This window comes from Salmo salar, chromosome ssa01, assembly GCF_905237065.1.
Source record: "Salmo salar chromosome ssa01, Ssal_v3.1, whole genome shotgun sequence".
NCBI classification, from domain to species: domain Eukaryota; kingdom Metazoa; phylum Chordata; class Actinopteri; order Salmoniformes; family Salmonidae; genus Salmo; species Salmo salar.
In genome coordinates this window covers 83,803,764-83,825,592 of record NC_059442.1, presented here as the reverse complement: position 1 = coordinate 83,825,592, position 21,829 = coordinate 83,803,764, and the positions used below count along the sequence as shown (strand labels likewise).

General features: G+C 41.0%; 2 protein-coding genes across 3 annotated transcripts in view; both read right to left on the bottom strand.

The window, feature by feature from the left end:
• Positions 1–6,643, bottom strand: part of map2k6 (mitogen-activated protein kinase kinase 6) — a 51,346-nt gene extending 44,703 nt beyond the window's left edge. The window contains exon 1 of one of the 2 annotated variants that reach the window (NM_001136549.1): positions 6,553–6,643. In NM_001136549.1, the coding sequence (NP_001130021.1) occupies positions 6,553–6,643 (91 nt within the window). Of the gene's footprint in view, positions 1–6,214; positions 6,492–6,552 lie in introns of those variants that run through there. The other variant, XM_014211405.2, reaches the window with a different exon arrangement.
• Positions 6,644–13,272: 6,629 nt separating this feature from the next.
• btbd17a (BTB (POZ) domain containing 17a) overlaps positions 13,273–21,829 on the bottom strand; it is a 28,994-nt gene continuing 20,437 nt past the window's right edge. Inside the window, exons 4-6 of the mRNA XM_014212543.2 lie at positions 17,527–17,685; positions 17,026–17,185; positions 13,273–14,864 (exon numbers count right to left, since the gene is read on the bottom strand). Of these exons, the coding sequence (XP_014068018.1) occupies positions 14,109–14,864; positions 17,026–17,185; positions 17,527–17,685 (1,075 nt within the window). The 3' untranslated portion in view covers positions 13,273–14,108. The remainder of the gene's footprint in view (positions 14,865–17,025; positions 17,186–17,526; positions 17,686–21,829) is intronic.

The following is a 21,829-nucleotide window of genomic DNA, read 5'->3' as shown; positions in this document are numbered from 1 at the left end:
GATGATTGTGGACTACAGGAAAAAGAAGACTGAGCACGCCCCCATTCTCATCGACGAGGCTGCAGTGGAGAAGGTTGAGAGCTTCAAGTTCCTTGGTGTCCACATCACCAACAAACTAAGACAGTCCAAGCACACCACGACAGTTGTGAAGAGGGCACGACAAAACCTATTCCTCCTCAGGAGACTGAAAACATTTTGCATAGGTCCTCAGATCCTCAAAAGGTTCTACAGCTGCACCATCGAGAGCATCCTGAACTAGAGGTCGACCGATTAATCGGCACGCCCGATTAATTAGGGCCGATTTCATGTTTTCATAACAATCGGTAATCTGCATTTTTGGACGCCAATATTGCATTCCACGAGGAAACTGCGTGGCAGGCTGACTACCTGTTACGCGAGTGCAGCAAGGAGCTAAGGTAAGTTGCTAGCTAGCATTAAACTTATCTTACAAAAAACAATCAATCTTCACATAATCACTAGTTAACTACACATGGTTGATGATATTACTAGGTTAAATAGCTTGTCCTGCGTTGCATATAATCAATGCGGCGCCTGTTAATTTATCATCGCATCACAGCCTACTTCGCCAAACGGGGGATGATTTAACAAAAGCGCATAGGCGAAAAAAGCACAATCGTTGCACAAATGTACCTAACAATAAACATCAATGCCTTTCTTAAAATCAATACACAGAAGTATATATTCTTAAACCTACATATTTAGTTAAAATAAATTAATGTTAGCTGGCAATATTAACTGGGGAAATTGTGTCACTTCTCTTGCGTTCATTGCACGCAGAGTCAGGGTATAAGCAACAGTTTGGGCCGCCTGGCTCGTTGCAAACTAATTTGCCAGAATTTTACATAATTATGACATAACATTGAAGGTTGTGCAATGTAACAGCAATATTTAGAATTAGGGTTGCCACCCCTTCGATAAAATACAGAACGGTTCCGTATTTCACTGAAATAAACGTTTTGTTTTCAAGATGATAGTTTCCGGATTTGACCATATTAAAACCTCTTCTTGGGTATGTGGGATGTGACCAGCCAGTGAAATAGCAGGGCGCCAAATTCAAAACAACAAAAATCTCATAATTCAAATTTCTCAAACATACAACTATTATATCCCATTTTAAAGATACACTTCTCGTTAATCCAACCACATTGTCCGATTTCAAAAAGGCTTTACGGCGAAAGCATAGCATTAGATTATGTTAGGACATCACCTTGACAAGAAAAACCACACAGCCATTTTCCAAGCAAGGAGAGGCGTCACAAAAAACAGAAATACAGCTAAAATGAATCACTAACCTTTGATGATCTTTATCAGATGGCACTCATAGGACTTCATGTTACACAATACATGTATGTTTTGCTCGATAAAGTTCATATTTATATCCAAAAAACCCATTTTACATTGGCGTGTAATGTTCAGAAATGTTTTGCCTCCCAAAACTTCCGGTGAATGAGCACATCAATTTACAGAAATACTCATCATAAACGTTGATAAAATATTAAACTGTTATTCAAAGAATTATCGATACACCTCTCCTTAATGCAACCGCTGTATCAGATTTCAAAAAAGCTTTACAGCGAAAGCACACTTTGCAATAATCTGAGTACAGCGTTCAGACACGAAATCAAACTCGCCATTTTGTGGAGTCAATAAAACTCAGAAATAATATTATAAATATTCACTTACCTTTGATGATCTTCATCAGAATTCACTCCCAGGAATCCCAGGTCCACAATAAATGTTTGTTTTGTTCGATAAAGTGCATAATTTATGTCCAAATACCTCCTTTTTGTTCGCACGTTCAGTCCACTACTCCAAATGCAGGAAGAGCGCAAAAATGTCACGACGAAATGTAAAAAAAAAATTATATTTACGTTCGTAGAAATATGTCAAACGATGTATTGCATCAATCTTTAGGATGTTTTTAACATAAATCTTCAGTAATATTCCAACCGGACAATTCTAATGTCTTCAGAAAAGAAAAGGAACACAGCTCACACTCACGTGAGCGTGCACCTCTGAGCTCATGTCATTTCCTCACTCATCTGACTCCAGGCCCTCTTGTTCGCTCCATATTCACAGTAGAAGCATGAAACAACGTTCTAAAGACTGTGGACATCTAGTGGAAGCCTTAGGAAGTGCAAAATGAACCCTAAGTCACTGTGTAGGCAATAGGCAATCACTTGAAAAAACTACAACCCTCAGATTTCCCACTTCCTGGTTGGATTTTCTCAGGATTTTGCCTGCCATATGAGTTCTGTTACACTCACAGACATCATTCAAACAGTATTAGAAACTTCAGAGTGTTTTCTATCCAAATCTACTAATAATATGCATATCCTACCTTCTGAGCCTGAGTAGCAGGCAGTTTAATTTGGGCACGCCTTTCATCCGGACGTCAAAATACTGCCCCCTACCCTAGTGAAGTTAATGATCAACGGCTCGTATTTCTGTGTTTATTATATTATAATTAAGGCTATGATTTGATAGAGCAGTCTGACTGAGCGGTAGTAGGCAGCAGTAGGCTTGTAGGCATTCATTCAAACTTTACTGCGTTTGCCAACAGCTCTTAGCAATGCTTGCATCACAGCACTGTTTATGACTTCAAGCCTATCAACTCCTGAGATTAGGCTGGCAATACTAAAGTGCCTATTAGAACATCTAACAGACAAAGGTATATGAAATACAAATGGTATAGAGAGAAATAGTCGACACGTCATACTTCCTATAATAACTACAACCTAAAACGTCTTAACTGGGAATATTGAAGAACTGGGAAACCACCAGCTTTCATATGTTCTCGTGTTCTGAGCAAGGAACTTAAACGTTAGTTTTTTTTACATGGCACATATTGCACTTTTTACTTTCTTCTCCAACACTGTGTTTTTGCATTATTTAAACCAAATTGAGCATGTTTCATTATTTATTTGAGACTAAATAGATTTGATGTATTATATTTTGTTATAATAAAAGTGTTCATTGTTCATTCAGTATTGTTGTAATTGTCATTATTACACATACATATATATATAAAAAAAAGTTAAAAAAATTGGCCGATTAATCGGTATCGGCCTTTTTTGGTCCTCCAATAATCGGCATCGGCGTTTAGAAATCATAATCGGTTGACCTCTAATCCTGACTGGTTGCATCACTGCCTGGTATGGCAATTGCTCGGCCTCCGACCGCAAGGTGAACGGCCCAGTACATCACTGGGGCCAAGCTTCCTGCCATCCAGGACCTCTATACCAGGCAGTGGTAGAGGAAGGCCCTAAAAATTGTCAGACTCTAGCCACCCTAGTCATACACTGTTCTCTCTGCTACCGCACGGCAAGCAGTACCGAGTGCCAAGTCTAGGTCCAAGAGGCTTCTAAAATGCTTCTATCCTTAAGCCATAGGACTCCTGAACATTGCCCCCCCTCCCCTCTTTTACACCACTGCTACTCTCTGTTGTTATCATCTATGCATAGTCCCTTTAATAACTCAACCTACATGTACATATTAACTCAACTAACCGGTGCACCCACACATTGACTCTGTACCAGTACCCCCCTGTATATCGTCTCGCTGTTGTTATTTTACTGCTGCTCTTTAATTACTTGTTTCTTATCCTTATTTTTTTAAACTGCATTGTTGGTTAGGGGCTCGTAAGTAAGCATTTCACTGTAAGGTCTACACCGGTTGTATTCGGCGCATGTGACTAATTACATTTGATATTATCTAAAAATGACCATATACACTGATTGTTTAAAGCAAAACTACCAAAACTATTGCTGATGGTGAACCTGAACAATCAAAATAAAATCTATTGTAAGTGCTGTTCAGAAGGTATAGCCAGATAAGAGACGTGTCTCCTGTAAGCTTACTTTTATTCCGGTAAAACACAATTTTCAACAGTGCATAGATAACAATAACCTAGCAAATTACATAGGTTGTCACTCAACTAATAAAGCATAATATCGCGCAATTTTAACATTTGAATGCTGTAGGTGCCGTGCAGATGTGTAAGATCAGGAACAGGCCGCCTACATCCTGTCGGTCAGCGCGCGAAGCTGGGCACAGTGCACAGTTTATCTAGGCTACTGATATATCCTATGGTTGTTCGGCATGCAAAATTACATGAAGATCAATGGATGTCAACGCAGTTACATGCTTAGTTCGACAATGAAGGAGAGGACGCATCAGTTGTCACAAAATATTAAGTATTTTTGGAAGGTAGAAAAAAGTAATATGAGAAAAAAAAATTGTTAATCTGCAATTCGTAATGTTTGAATAGATTTTCTGACCGAAGCATGCTACATTTGGATCAGTTTAGGGTTCGCAGATCGATGCAGCCATATGTAAAAAAAAATACAAAAAAATAATATATATATATATATATATATATATATATATATATATATATATATAAAAGGAACGATGCATATCGGTGAATCGTTACATCACTAGTCAACAGTACTACTCCTAGTAGGAGTGGGAACTACAGACGAGATTCTTCAAGTAAGTGTTTCATGTCATTCAATGAGAGATGTCTAGCTTAAATGCAAATGTTGAGAACTACTGCATCAAACATCCTTGTTAGATGTAAAATTGCATGACTAAGTCCTCCTCTGCAATTTTTTTTCAACAAATTAATAACAGATCTTGATTTATCTTAAATTAATTCCAAATATCTGGAGGAAGTGTATACTGGCTATGTTGTTGCTACGGCATCTCAAGAGGGACAAACAGTAATATTGCCGCATTTTTCTATTTTGTCCAGCAAAGGACTTTTAAAGGGAGTATGCGAAGCACAGACTTCCACTTCACCTAGCGGAGTTCTGCTAGTAGCAAACCGAACCTAGTACGAGGTCGCTTTTAGGCAATCCCTCAACCAAACCCTCACGCACAACCAGATATTGATTGATTGTAGACAGCTTGTGTCAAGTTAAATAACATCTCCCAGGATGTTCTATCTGCAGCAAACCTAGTGGATAATGCTGGAAATACTGCCCCCCCCCCCCCCCCAAAAAAAAATGTAATGGCCCTAACTATAGGGAATATGGTGCCCTTTGTGACACACCCGATAATTGTACTCCTGGCTATGCTAATCTTATTTGAATCATATACTGTACATTTTTCTCCTTGATGATCTGTCAAAATTCATGTTCACCCCAGCAGTGGAGGCTAATGAGGGAAGGCCAACTCATAATAACTTCTGGATTTATAGGAGTAATAAAACAATTAGGCACGTGGTGTGAAAACACTCCAAGACTTTCAAAGATGCAAATGCTGTCTGAAAAGATTAGATCAGGGGTGTAAAACTAATTCCATGGAGTGCCCAGAGTCTGCTGGTTTTCTTTTAATGTGTGTCCAATGGAGACCTAGATAACCAGGTGAGGGGAGCTTCTAATTAATCAGTGACCAGTAATCATTAAATCAGTAATCATTAATTAACCAAGTACAAGGGAGCAGCGCACACCTGCATCCCTCCATAGAATACATTTGACACCTGTGGATTCATTAGGTCAGTGGAAATGCATTCCAGAGGGTTATAGAAATTAGTTCTGATTATTGTCTCTAGGCATAGTCTTGTGCAGAGTGGTCTTGAGAGAATTCCCTTTCAAAAAAAAGATTGCCGTTTTGAAACTTCAGTAAAATAGCAGTAACTGCAGTCAACTGATATTTTGGACACAGTAATTGTTGCAATGGCGTAACACTGTAAAATTACTGCAATAACAAAATACGTATTTTGGACGCAGTATTTGCAGCCTGTTTTCGTAAGGGAAAGAGCTGACATAAAACATTCTACTAGCTACTTACTGACTGTGGCAAGGACATTTTTGCTTGGAGACTCGTATTATAATAGCCTATTGCCCTGTTCCCTTGGCTGTTTGCATCAGTAGACGTTCACACAGCAAATCTAAATTTAGCTTTTTATTTTTTGAAATGTCTACATTATTTATTACTGCAGGAATAAAGCTCAGTCAGTAGTACAAGGCGTCCCAATAATTTTCCATTACGCACCACTGACAGTGAAAACAAAACCGCAACCAGAAGAAAATGGTCAGAGTAACTTGTGTGATTTTCAAAAGCCGTTTGAACTGAACTTGACCTGGCTACAACGCATGCACAATCCTGGACAAACAGTTCGCAGTTAATGGATGCACCTCGTGTGAAAGTGCAAATGCAGTGCAATACATGCATTTCCTTACATTACCTTGCCAAGGCAACATCTCGTCGAAATGTGCATGGATAGTGCATGCTTTAAAGGTGTTGCAATCTTATGTCTGCGGGGTGTTGCTGACTGTATGACAGCTATATCTACGCTATAACATCTCTGGTACAAGAGGACTGCAAATAAAAATGTAAAAATGAGCAATGATTGTCAGACAGCACCGTCTACCAGGAACTCTGCAAAAGAAAATATCTAAACAGGAAATGCTGACCCTTTTAACGTATCAAACTTTAAAATGCATTGACTATATCCAACCTGCAGACAATGCAGAGCTGATTGCATATCAATATTTTTGCACAGATCGCATGTAATATTCTTACCTCCCTTTGGCTGAGACATTTCCCCTTTACTTTGCTCGGGGGGAGGGGAAGCACAAAAGACTTTGCCTTCTTTCTCACTCCCTCCCTCCATCGCCCTCGCACGGGAGCTTGCTTCAGCGACTTGCTTTGCAACAAAGATGCAAAATCCAAGCAGCGATCTTTATGCACTTGGAGCCTTTTTGCGTTTGAACCGTGTGTGTCCGTGCAAAAAGCAATATTACAATTGCATACCTTGCAAAACGGTCTGGAAACTGGTAATTTTGCAATTGTAATGCAAAGAATTCTCAGCGGCACTTAAATAATAGGCTACGGCTGGCAGCTGAAAGCTACTACCTTCGATCAGACAGTGTGAGCCAGCGACGGAAGAGGAAGCGAGACATCCCACTCGCTGTTATTTTTTTGTTGCTTCAATGAAAGTCGATGAACTAAGACCAGACTCAGCTGAGAGGCACCATGTTATGTAGACCGGCACTGACAGTTTTTTTCAATGGTTAAAAGCCTGGGTGAACTATTTTCATTTATCCACCATCTTTGGTCTGAGCCATTGGCCTATGGTTTCTGCTATGGGGGATCATTGGGACGTCCCTACCCTAACCCCTAACCATAACCATTGCTTAACCTAAATCCATACCTTAACCATTTAAATGTCAACTTCAATGGTGAGTAGGGACGTCCCAAGGATTCCAGATAGCAAGACCATTGGCCTGTTTTACTAACGTTCTTACTGCTTGGGCGCAAAGGATTGTGGGAACTGAGGTCAATTATGTAGTTATGCATACTGTATTACAGCATTGTATTACTTTACTGCAGTATCTGAGTATGGCTATGTGTGATAAATGATCAGCATGTTTTCTCTGGCAGGCTATATTAAACTTTATATAGCTATAGTGCTGCGAAAAAGTATTTTCCCCCTTTCTAATTTTCTCTACTTTAGCATATTTTTTATACTGAATTTGACCAGATCCTCAACCAAAACCTAATATTAGATAAAGGGAACCTGAGTGAACAAATAATACAACAGTTACGTACTTATTTCATTTATTTCCTAAACAAAGTTATGCAATACCTAATGCCCCTGTGTGAATCAGTAATTGCCCCCTTACACTCAATAACTGGTTGTGCCACCTTTAGCAACAATGACTCCATCCAAACGCTTCCTATAGTTGTTGATCAGTCTCTCACGTTACTGTGGATTTTGACCCACTCTTCCATGAAGAACTGCTTCATGTTTGAAGGCTATATAGCATCTTCTCTAATATCCTGTATTTTATTATATATATATAATGAACAAAAATATAAACGCAACATGCAACAATTTCAAAGATATTACTGAGTTACAGTTCACATGAGGAAATCAGTCAATTGAAATACATTAATTTGGCCTTAATCTATGGATTTCACTTGACTGGGAATACAGATATGCATCTGTTGGTCACAGATACCTTAGAAAAATTGTATTTTTGTGCATTCAAATTGCCATTGATAAAATACATGCCTGCCTGCCCATACCATAACCCTACCGCCAACATGGGGCACTCTGATCACAACGTTGACATCAGAAAGTCGCTCGACCACAACGCGATACACATGGTTTGTGGTTGTGAGGCCGATTGGATGTACTGCCACACTTTCTAAAACAACGTTGGAGGGGGCTTATGGTAGAGAAATGAACATTAAATTATCTGGTAAAAGCTCTGGCGGACATTCCTGCAGTCAGCATGCCAATTTCACGCTCCCTCAAAACTTGAGACATCCGTGGCATTGTGTTGTGTGGCAAAACTGCACATTTTAGAGTGGCCTTTTATTGTCCCCAGCACAAGGTGCACCTGTGTAATGATCATGCTGTTTAATCAGCTTCTTGATATGGCACACCTGTCAGGTGGATGGATTATCTTGGCAAATAAGAAATGCTCACTAACAGGGATATAAACAAAACCAGACGATGGCAATTTGAATGCACAAAAATACAACTGCAACATGTGTGGTAGGTGGGTGTGTGTGTGTGTGGTGATGAGTGTGTGTATCTAGTAAGGATGTAACGATTCACCAATATGCATCTGTCACCGATTCAAATGTTTAAGATACGAGTGGATTGGTCCGCCAACCTCAAACAAATCCAAATATAGCATAAAAAAAATTAAAATGTTTTCAAACATTAAGAATCACCGGTTCACAAAATGATTTTGCTCATTTGACATTCTTTCAGTAAATAAAGGATAATAGTTTTCACCTGGATTCACCTGGTCAGTCTATGTCATGGAAAGAACAGGTGTTTTTAATGCTTTGTACACTGTATGTGTATACTGTATGGTCATCTTTAGGTACACAGGGTAAAGTTGATAATTTCATAACGAGGACAGCAATCACTTTTGCAAGGCACACTGGATTTAACAAGTGACATCAATAAGGGATCATAGCATTTACCTGGATTCACCTGGTCAGTCTATGTCATGGAAAAAAATGGGAATATATAAATACTTATGGTAATATACTAGTGGTAATATATACATGTGAACAGGAGTAATAGTGACCAGTAGCAGGATAAAATAGATAGATACTAATGGTAATGGCAAACAATAATTTAACAGTGGCCAGGGGATAGAAGCTGTTTAGGAATCTGCTGGTCTGAGCCTTGATGTACCGGTACCGTCAGGACAGGAGCATGGAGAATAGTCTGGCTGGATGGTCTCGATGGAGCAGCTGTAGAAGTTCCTGAGGGCATCTGAGTGGCCATGACAACTCTTTTCAGCCTCCTGAGGGAGAAGATGCACTGCCATGCATTCTTCACGACTGTGCTGGTGTGAGAGGACCATGATAAGTCCTCAGCGATGTGGACACAGAGGAACTTGAAGATCTTGACCATCTCCACTGCAGCCTCATCGATGTGGATGTAGGGTGTGCAATGAGTAATAATAACCTGGCTATAGACAAGGGGTACCAGTACTGAGCCGATGTGCAGTGGTATGAGGCAATTGAGGTAGATAGGAATAAAGTGACAGATAGTAAACAGTAGCAGCAGCGTGTTATGAGTCAAAAATGTTAGTGCAAAAAGGGGTGTTGTGGAAATTCTAATCAATAATGAGGAGAGACAAGGTCGATCACCAATCAGAATATTACTTTATTCAAAACATACAGTGCCTTGCAAAAGTATTCACCCCCTTGGCGTTTTTCCTATTTTGTTGCATTACAACCTGTAATTTAAATTGATTTTTATTTGGATTTCATGTAATGAACGTACACAAAATAGTCCAAATTGGTGAAGTGAAATGAAAAAAATAACTTGTTTCAAAAAATTCTAAACAATTAATTAGTTAAATAAAGTCCACCTGTGTGCATTGTAAGTGTCACATGATCTGTCAAAGGATCTCTGTATATATACACCTGTTCTGAAAGGCCCCAGAGTCTGCAACACCACTAAGCAAGGGGCACCACTAAGCAAGGGGCACCACCAAGCAAGCGGCACTATGAAGACCAAGGAGCTCTCCAAACAGGTCAAGGACAAAGTTATGGAGACGTACAGATCAGGGTTGAGTTATAAAAAAAATATCAGAAACTTTGAACACCCCACAGAGCACCATTAAATGCATTACTAAAAAATGGAAAGAATATGGCACCACAACCAACCTGCCAAGAGAGGGCCGCCCACCAAAACTCATGGACCAGGCAAGGAGGGCATTAATCAGAGAGGCAACAAAAAGACCAAAGGTAACCCTGAAGGAAATGCAAAGATCCACAGCGGAGAATGGAGTATCTGTCCATAGGACCACTTTAAGCCATACACTCCACAGAGCTGGGCTTTACGGAAGAGTGGCCAGAAAAAAGCAATTTCTTAAAGAAAAAAAATAAGCAAACATGTTTGGTGTTTGCCAAAAGGCATGTGGGAGACTCACCAAACATATGGAAGAAGGTACTCTGGTCAGATGAGACTAAAATTGAGCTTTTTGGCCTTCAAGGAAAACGCTATCTCTGGTGCAAATCCAACACCTTTCATCACCCCGAGAACCCAATCCCCACAGTGAAGCATGGTGGTAGCAGCATCATGCTTTGGGAATGTTTTTCATCGGCAGGGACTGAGAAACTGGTCAGAATTAAGGGAATGATGGATGGCGCTAAATACAGGAAAGTTCTTGAGGGAAACCTGTTTCAGTCTTCCAGAGATTTGAGACTGGGATGGAGGTACACCTTCCAGCAGGACAATGACACTAAGCATACTGCTAAAGCAACACTCGAGTGGTTTAAGGGGAAACATGTACATTTCTTGGAATGGCCTAGTCAAAGCCCAGGCCTATATCCAATTGACAATCTGTGGTATGACTTAAAGATTGTTGTACACCAGCGGAACCCATCCAACTGGAAGGAGCTGGAGTGGTTTTGCATTGAAGAATGGGAAAAAATCCCAATGGCTAGATGTGCCAAGCTTATGGAGAGATACCCCAAGAGACTTGCAGCTGTAATTGCTGCAAAAGGTGGCTCTACAAAGTATTGACTTTGGGGGTGAATAGTTATGCACACTCAAGTTTTCTTTCTTTTTTTTTTTCTTATTTCTTTTTTTGTTTCACAATAAAAAATGTTTTGCATCTTCAAAGTGGTAGGTATGTTGTGTAAATCAAATGATACGAACCCCCCAAAAATCAATTTTAATTCCAGGTTGTAAGGCAACAAAATAGGAAAAATGCCAAGGGGGGTGAATACTTTCACAAGCCACTGTATTAATAACATCGATTAATTATTGCAATAATGAAGCTGGTCGACGAATCACCCCTAGATGATTTGTTGAGAGCCCAACAAGCGTATTTGAGACACAGCAAATTATAGCAAAGTACATCCTCCTGAATGTTCATGACAAACAACAGATATATGGAATGGGTCACAAGGCAAGGATTTGTATGAAAGATGATAATAATTCACATTAGAGAGTATCTGCTGTAAAGACTGTTCTCATTGTGTAGAAACCAGGGTCTGGCCCCCAAAACAAAGTTCCTCTCATCATTATCCATACCTGAGCCATCTCCACCTTGGTACCTCCCGGCACACAAACACCAACTCCTTCTATGGAAGGCTGGCTCTGAGAGAGAACAAGACCATCTTAAATCAGTTGCTAGAGTTAAATCTCAGAAGCTCCTCTCAGTTCACACAGACACAATAGAGTTCTAAGAACCCTATTTTGTTAAATAAAACAACCATTTGATGCAATAAGACTATAATTAACATAATCTTGTAATTTCTCCACGATAGGGGTCAATGCATATAGTCCGGGTAGCTATTTGGTTAACTATTTAACAAACAATTTAAGAATTCTTATGGCCTGAAACAGGGAAAAGGGAGTGCAGGAGGTGGCTAAGCACACACCCCTGGGGCCACCGTGTTGAGGGTCAGTGTGGCGGAGGTGTTGTTGCCGACTCTTACCATCACACACGAAAACACATGCTCTCTACACACACGTACACATGGGTTTTGGGTTGTAGATATGTGGTAATAGAGTAGTGGCCTAAGGGCACACGTTTAATGTGTTGTGAAATCTCTTGTGAAGTGTATTGTAATATTTTTATGTGTTGTCATGCTCTTATCCAGAGCGACTTACATACAGTGCATACATTTTCATACTTTTTTCTTCTTGATACTGGTTCCCGGTGGGACAATATACAATTTAAAATTGTATATAACTACCTTAATTTTGCTGGACCCCAGGAAGAGTAGCTACTGCTTTGGCAGCAGATAATGGGGATTCATAATAAATACAAATACCTGGTGTCGACCTGTCAGGAAGTCCAGGATCAAGTTGCAGAGGTGGGTGTTCAGTCCCAGGGCTCCGAGCCTGGTGATGAGTTTAGAGCGCACTATGGTGTTGAACGCTGAGCAGTAGTCGATGAACAGCATCCTCACGTAGGCACTGCTCTTTTCAAGGTGGGAGAGGGCAGAGTGGAGTGCAATTGAGATTGCGGCATCTGTGGATCTGTTGGGGCAGTATGCAAGTTGGAGTGGGTCCAGGGTGTCTGGGATGATAGACTTGATGTGTGCAATGACCAGCCTTTCAAAGCACTTCATTATTACAGATGTGAGTGCTTGAGAGTGGTAGTCATTGTGGCAGGATGGCTTAGAATTTTGGGGGATAGGAATGATGGTTGTTAGCTTGAAATGTGGGGATTACAGACTGGGACATTGAGAGGTTGAAAATGTCTGTGAATACGCCTACCAGCTGGTCTGCACATGCCCTGAGGACACGCCCTGGAATACCGTCTTGCCCTGTGGCCTTACAAGTGTTGACCTGTTTAAAAACCTTACTCATGTCAGCCTCGAAGAGAGAGATCACCGAGTCCTATGGATTAGCGGGGGCCCTTTCGCAGGGCTCCTCGTTGTTTTTTGTCGAAGTGTGCATAAAAGGCATTGAGTTTGTCTGGTAGAGAGGTATCGTTGGGCAAGTCATGGCTAGGGCTTCATTTGTAGTCCGTAATGCACTGTAGCCCCTGCCATGTGTGTCGAGCGTCGGAGCAGGTGTAATAGGATTCCACCTTGTTCCGATATTGTCCTTTTGCCTGTTTGATGGCTCGGCTGTTGTCGTAGCGATACTTGACAATATTAATTTAAAGTGTATTATGATTTAAATTAAATTAAACTTGGAAGTTCCCCCTTTGAATGCACTCATTTGCAGACAAAATCAATAAACAAAGACATAAGCTATACTTGTAATACATCACTCTAAAATATTGGAAACACAGAAAATGCCCTGGAAGAACTTTGCTTTATTGGATGGTACCACAAGCAACATATATCTTCAACAGTAATGTCAATGAAGAGGAAACACTGTTTCTGAACCTTGGTGAACAGCTTGAGAATAATAAAAGCTCCTCAAACGTTGTATGATTTTTAAACATTTTCTAAGATAACTAATATTAACTATTATTAATAAAAATAAGTGACAATTAATCTAATCTAAAAACGTTTTTGATAACCTTAGTGTTATTTATTATACAAACTGGCTAAATGGATTCAATCCATTTCACTATCAATTTCTAGTACTTTGGTTTGTAGGCCTTGGTATGCTACATGAGAAACAGAACAGGGTGACCATGTCAGATGTGATGAATGGCAAAGCCCCCTTTGAGGTGAATGCCTGGCGTATAGTAGCACCAAGATAAATAGTATTTAAAACATAGCTAAAACAAAGTTTGAAAGACATAATGATCTTGAATAAATACTGTTCAAAATGTTTCTAAAAGCTATCAAACAGATATCGTCTACTATCCATGTATCCCATACACTGCAGACATGATGGGGTGGGTTGGTTCTCCCTTGACATTGCGTATTATGCGATATGAGTGTGATGCTTTAAGAGGGCAGTGCTTGGCTTACATGGTGTCCACCATACCACTGCATGTATGGAGAGGGAGGAGGGTAATTTCTCCCGAAGTGTGCACTCATGCACTCCTCTACATGCATGAAGGGAAGTGAACAAGTGACCTGAAGGGAAGTGAACAAGTGACCTGAAGGGAAGTGAACAAGTACACACTTAGAGCAGAAGGATAGAGAATTGGGACGCATAGGAAGAGTGAAGGGGGTCATTTCTTCGTAGCGATGAGGGTCTGGTAGAGCGGCTTGACCACGATGTGTAGATGAAGGGAACCATCGACCAGGTACTCAGACGTCTTACGGTGCAGATCGGCTTCCACCAGGAAGTCTCCAGTCTCCTCGGTGCTCTGGTGGAAATTATAAACATGTTTCACCACCATCTTTCCCTGCTTCCTCGCCATCACCACCACCGTCTTCTGGAAGCTCACCCCGGCAAAGTCTGCACTCGATGTAGCGGGAGTAATAATGATGCGCAGGCGGCCTCCGTCAACGCGTGTCGGCTGTGTGGAACCCTGTTCGGAGTACATTGGCCTCATGCTGAGGGGCAACCAACGGGGCGAGAACAGGGAGTTCCAGGTCACCCTCTTGTTGGCATCATGGCCGCTGGGGCCCAGCTGCGTCTGGAAGCTGGTGCTGCGGTCGTCCCTCATGGGGTTGTTGATGACCCAAGGACTCCCCCAGGCAGGGGAGAGGTAGTTCCTGGGCATGAAGAGACTGCAGTTCACGTCAAAGTACTTGGCCATGTGGAGGGGGGAGGAGGAGTGGAACTGGTAGGACTGGTAGAGGAGGTCCCGGACCGACTCCTGGTAGCGGGCCAGAACAGGAGACTGGGTCTGCAGGCGGAAGAGCTCCATAGGGGGCATCATGGCATAACGGACGGCTCTCAGAGCGTTCTCGGCCGTTAGAGCATCCGGTTCGTTCTGATTGATCCAGGCCTCCAGTGCCGCGAAGAGCTCCATTTCACTCTGCAATTCAAAGTCACATTTTTAAAACATTATTGTTCCCACAGGCCGGGGAAATTCATTTTGCAGCCAGTATTACATTAGACACAATATAAAGTGCATTCGGAAAGTATTCAGACCCTTTGCTATGAGACTCAAAATTGAGCTCAGTTGCATCCTGTTTCCATTGATCATCCTTGATATGTTTCTACAACTAGATTGGAGTCCACCTGTGGTAAATTCAATTGATTGGACACGATTTGGAAAGGCACACACCTCTCTATATAAGGTCCCACAGTTGACAGTGCATGTCAGAGCAAAAATCAAGCCATAAGGTCGAAGGAATTGTCCGTAGAGCTCCGAGACAGGATTGTCTCAAGGAACAGATCTGAGGAAGGGTACCAAAAAATGTCTGCAGCATTGAAGGTCCCCAAGAACACAGTGGCCTCCATCATTCTTAAATGGAAGAAGTTTGGAACCACCAAGACTCCTCCTAGAGGTGGCCGCCCGGCCAAACTGAGCAATCAAGGGAGAAGGGCCTTGGTCAGGGAGGTGACCAAGAACCCGATGGTCACTCTGACAGAGCTCCAGAGTTCCTCTGTGGAGATGGGAGAATCATCCAGAAGGACAACCATCTCTCCAGCACTCCACCAATCAGGCCTTTATGGTAGAGTGGCCAGACGGAAACCACTCCTCAGTAAAAGGCACATGACAGCCCGCTTTGACCTAAAGACTCTCAGACCATGAGAAACAAAATTTTCTGGTCTGATGAAACCAAGATTGAACCCTTTGGCCTGAATGCCAAGCGTCACATCTGGAGGAAACCTTCCACCATCCCTACGGTGAAGCATGGTGGTGGCAGCATCATGCTGTGGGGATGTTTTTCAGCAGCAGAGACTGGAAGTCTAGTCAGGATTAAGAGAAAGATGAACGGAGCAAAGAACAGAGAGATCCTTGGTGAAAACCTGCTCCAGAGTGCTCAGGACATAATACTGGGGTGAAGGTTCACCTTCCAACAGGACAACAACCCTAAGCACACAGCCAAGACAACGCAGGAGTTTCTTCGGGACAAGTCTCTGAATGTCCTTGAGTGTCCCAGCCAGAGCCTGGACTCGAACCCAATCGAACATCTCTGGAGAGACTTGAAAATAGCTGCACTCCCCATCCAACCTGACAGTGCTTCAGAGGATCTGCAGAGAAGAATGGGAGAAACTGCCCAAATACAGGTGTGCCAAGCTTGTAGCATCATACTCAAGAAGACTTGAGGCTGTAGTCACTGCCAAAGGTGCTTCAACAAAGTACTGAATACTTAATTAAATGTGATATTTCAGGGTTTTTTATTTATAAATTTGCCAACATTTCGAAAAAACGTTTTTTTCTTGTCATTATTGGGCATTGTGTGTAGATTGATGAGGAAAATAACAATTTAATACATTTTAGAATAAGGCTGTAACGTAACAAAATGTGGAAAAAGTCAAGGGGTCTGAATACATTCTGAATGTACTGTAGACCATTCTCAAGACCAATTCTTTTTAGTCTACATCAACTCATTGCCTAAAGCTTGGGTATATATTTCCATTATTTTTATGGAGTCAGATAAACATTTTAATAGGTTAATTGCTTCATCTTATTACGAGTCACGTGAGATATTTATAATATAATATAAACTTTATATGCACATGTAAAAAATTACTGCCCACTACATAAGCTAATTTAGCGTTGCACTTATGTTGTCATCTGATGAAAATTAAGCTATTTTCTGCCAAATGTGTTGCACTAATGTATTTTGTGTGAAGGAAAACTATAGTTGCACTCCCCTGATCACTCTATTGAAGAAAAATAACACTGTTGACTTTCAATGGTTAAAACGCAGATATTTTTTGTTGGCTTGCGTTTTGAAAATGCGACCCGGTTTTGCTATTAGGGCCCCTGCTCATAACAGCGCAAGCAGTAAAGCTTCATATGACAGTAATTTTTGCTTTGTATCATCTACAGGTGAAAGGCCAAAATGTCATGAATATGCCAACTTTCATTATTTATTTCTCAATTATGCGTTAATAAAGAACTATTCAATGGATTACATTTCATGAAAATCGGCCATATTATGGTATTTTCTGTTGTCTGAGTTTTGTGAGGAATGACTCTCAAACAGATCTGGGATCAGGCTACCCAGGAGTAGGCGTACCTGCAGGATGAGGTCTGAGCGCTGCAGCAGGGTCATGAGCAGGTCGTTGCTGACATGCGTCCACTCCCCACTCTGCAGCACAGAGGACAGGTTCCAGGACAGGTACTGCAGACAGCTGTCCCGCAGGGCCACGTCTCCAGTCTGCAGGGCGTACTGGTACCTGCAGTGTTGTTAACAAAAAGTCCAGACCATGTTTCCATGATACCAACCGATGCACTTATGTAATAGTACCTGCAATGGTGTCAACAACTAGTCCAGTCCATGCTTTCATGTTACCAACTGATGCACTTATGTACTTGTTCCTGGAATAGTGATAACAATTATTTAAGTCAAGTATATGTTTTACAAGTTGAACTAGTTGTTAATGAATGCAATCTTTATTGTAAAGACTAATGTATGGATGTCATAATGAAAATACAAGTCTCCCTTGTGAAAGATGTCTTCTGACCTCAATGGGACTTCCTGGTTAAATAAACATTAAATAAATAAACGGTACAGTACCATTCCACCACGTGTCCAGAAGGGGAGTTGCTGGCCAGGTTCTGGGTCATGTACTGGGTGACCCCCTGCTGAAGGCCCTGGACGCGGTACTTAGTGGCCAGCTTGTGTAGAGAGGTGGCCTGCTCCAGACACAGGGAGATCTCTCCACAATACAGGTACCTGGATAGAGAGAGTGGGAAGGGGGAGATTAATAGATATTCAACAACTCTTAGTAGGACAATGGAACAACAAATATACTGTATACTGAACAAAAATTTAAACACAACATGTAAAGTGTTGGTCTCATGTTTCATGAGCTGAAATAAAAGAGCCAGGAAATGTTCCATACGCACAAAAAGCTTATTTCTCTCAAATGCTCTGCACCCATTTTTTTACATCCCTGTTAGTGAGCATTTCTCATTTGCCAAGATAATCCATCCACCTGACAGGTGTGTCATATCAAGAAGCTGATTAAACAGCATTATCATTACACAGGTGCAACTTATTCTGGGAACAATAAAAGGCTACTCTAAAATGTGCCGTTTTGTCACACAACACAATGTCACAGATGTCTCAAGTTTTGAGGGAGCGTGCAATTGACATGTTGATTGTAGCAATGTCCACCAGAGCTGTTGCCAAAGAATATAATGTTCATTTCTCTACCATAAGCCGTCTGCAACATCGTTTTAAAGAATTTGGCAGTATGTCCAACCGGCCTCAGAACAGCAGATCACGTTTAACCACGCCAGTCCAGGACCTCCACATCCGGAGACCAGCCACCCCGACAGCTGATGAAACTGAGGAGTATTTCTCTCTCTAATAAAGCCCTTTTGTGGGGAAAAACGAATTCTGAGTGAGTGGGCCTATACCCTCCCAGGCCCACCCATGGCTGCGACCCTGCCCAGTCATTTGAAATGTACAGATTAGAGCCTAATGAATGTATTTCAATTGACTGATTGCCTTTATATATGCAGTGTAACTCAGTAAATCTGTTGAAATTGTTGCATGTTGCGTTTTTTTATAATTTTATTTAACCTTTATTTAACCAAGAAGGGCTCATTGAGATTTAAAATCAAATTTTCAAGAGCGTCCTGGCCAAGATAGGCAACACCAAGTCATTACAAAAATTACAGACAAACTACATGAAAATCTACAAGTAATCTAGTAAAAACCATAGAATTCACAAGAGTATAACAAAATCAAAAACAGCAAATTAAAAACATTGACAGGTTAGGGAATCAGTCTCAAAATCATTCATCAGTGATTTAAAAATACCAATCGGGACAAGTTCTTCCAGTTGAAATTTTTGTTCAGTATATTATGTTAAAACTAAGGAGAGGAAAACAGCGATAAGGATACACAGGAAGATCCTTCCATAATAATAGGAGAGAAGTATAGAGAGAAAGAAGAGCAGGGGGTCAGATGAAGGCAAAGAGGTCAGTCTCTCAGAAACTAGGTAACTTGGTTAGTGATCAATTCTGTTTACGTTTGAACTTGATGCAGTCTATATCATAACTGAACTGAACTGACAACTGAAACAGTACCTCTAACACACACACAGGTAACATACACAGTCTTTGATTATCTAGTTTTACTGAACAACCTGAACTCAGGGGTAGACGTAACATAGTACATGTAATCCCTCCATTTAGTATGATATATTTAATTTTGTATGGTATGTATTAATTTGTGGATGTCAATCATTCATTTCGTATGATATGTTTCAAATTATAATTCGTATGATATGTGGCGAATTGCAATTCGTACAATATGTTACAAATTACAATTTGTTGTGGCTAACATTAGCTAGGTGGCTAACTTTAGCTAGGCTAGGGGTTAAGGTTAGGGTTAGCAGTTGGGTTACAAGGGAAGGGATAGCTAAAATGTTAAGTAGTGCAAAGTAGCTAAAAAGTTGTAAGTAGTTGCAAAGTTGCTAATTAGCTAAAATGCTAAAGTTGTCCATGACGAAATTCAAAAATGCAACCTGTGGGTTGCTAGATGTTCACGTTATAAGTCCAACCCGACCAACCACCCTTTTTTCGTTTTTGCCTTAAGTAACCGTCTGTCTTATGCAGTGGTGTGAAGCACTTAAGTAAAAATACTTTAAAGTACTACTTATGTAGTTTTTTGGGGTATTGTACTTTACTATTTATATTTTTGACAACTTTTACTTCACTACATTCCTAAAGAAAATAATGCACTTTTTACTACACATACTCGTTACATCTTGAATCATTAGTAGGACAGGAAAATGGTCCAATTCACGCACTTATCAAGACAACACATGGACATCCCTTCTGCCTCTGATCTTGCAGACTCACTGAACACAAATGCATCTTTTGTAAATTATGTCTGAGTTTTGGAGTGTACCCCTGGCTATCCAGTGGGGAATAACAATGGTCCAATGTACTTCTCCCACTAGTGAGGCAAGAGATGTGTTGTCAGAATTTTGGGAGAATTTTCCTTACATTTTCTTTGTTACAGTCCCCCGCTACAATGAATGTGGCCTCGGGATATTCTGTTTCCAATTATTTCAAAAGACTGTGTAATTCTTGGAGTGCCAGCGTGGTGTCGGGATGGGCTAGGCACCTGCTTGTGGGGGGTATGTACACAGCCGTGATACAAATAGCTGTGAATTCTCTCATGGGATAATGGGATTGGAATTTTGTTGTGAGGTATTCAGAAACAATTTTTTATTGTTATAAATTATTATTTGTTTTATTTGTTATTATTATTATATATATTTTTTGTACTTCTACCCCCTTTTTCGTGATATCCAATTGGTAGTTACAGTCTTGTCCCATCGCTACAACTCCCCTATGGAACTCAGGACAGGTGAAGGTCGAGAGCCATGAGACTTCCGAAACACAACCCTGCCTTGACACACTGCTCGCTTAACCCGGAAGCCAGCCGCACCAATTGTGCGCTGCCTCATGGGTCTCCCGGTCACGGCCAGCTGTGACACAGCCTGGGATCGAACCCGGGTCTGTAGTGACCCCTCAAGCACTGCGATGCAATGCCTTAGACCGCTGCGACACTCGGAAGGCTGGGAACAGAAACTCTTAAAGACATCCTCCAGTGATTTTTTTAAACTTTTTCTTTTGAAAAGCGTTTTGAGCAAAATAGTGTTTTTTAGACACAACTGCAAACTTCAAGGAGTAGGGCATTCACGGAGTTGATCTGATTGGAAGTGGTGATGTCATTGGCCTCACACTTGCTTGAGTAACAATAGAGGAGCATAGAACAAAAGAGGAAAGGCTAACCCCCCCCCCACTTGTGCTATGTCATGACTTACCTGGACCACCTATTGAGATGTGCCTTTTTGTAAAGTAAATCAGTTGTTACATGTGGTGAAAAGGAGACTGGAGTGACACTTTAAAGGGACATTTCACCACTGCTCTATTACACTATATATGTCCATTAATATGTTATTAATATATAATATGTGTCATAAAAATGTAACATTTCCTCACTACACGCACATGTGAGCGTCTCTGCATCCCACCAGTAGAAACAGGCCAGCTACATTTTCCAGTTGTAAGCAAACCACAATATCCAGAATTCATAGCGATTTCAGGATGTAGAAGGTGTATGTGAGAAATATCTAAATGTCTGTGTTTGAAGCCAGCACTTTCAGCCAGAGGATTTTAAAAACGAACTGAAGTCTCAACTCATGGTCACGTCATAGCTAGCGAACTACATTTGTTTATTTAACTAAACTAAAATCTAGCTAGCTAGCTTTCATAATACGCTGGCTAGACATCCTGAAGCATATCAATGTAATTAGCAAGCTGCTATGGCGATGTGATTTGTAACTTTGCAAGCTAACATTAGCTTCGTTAGGTTACGTTAGCTAAGCGCTAGCTTGTTAAATAACTACTGTAGAGGCTAATGTGAGTGTTTATGTTATATTTAGAGTCCGATCCCATCAATATCTGCAGCGGCCTCAACATCAAGCTCAGCACCAGGAACTAGTGTGTCACCTTATAAAATCTTACTAAAATCTACTAGAACTTTCCATGACTCCATGATGAGTAAATAAATATACTGGAGCTGGACATAAACATGGTCCGTGTGTTGTTGTCATAGGTGCTGTGTTTACAAGTAGGCTACAACTTCTACTGTAGTATTCTCTGTATTATGGAGGCTTAGTTGATTGTTCAGGCGAAGTCTAAGTTTCAGAAAATTAGGTATTTGTAAGGAGGGGATGGTGTGGGCGACTGAATGGTGTCTGTTGGGTGGTGGGTATTGTGTGTGAAGGCCTGTTAGGGCTAGGGGGCAGTATTTACACCGCCGGATAAAAAACGTACCCGATTTAATCTGG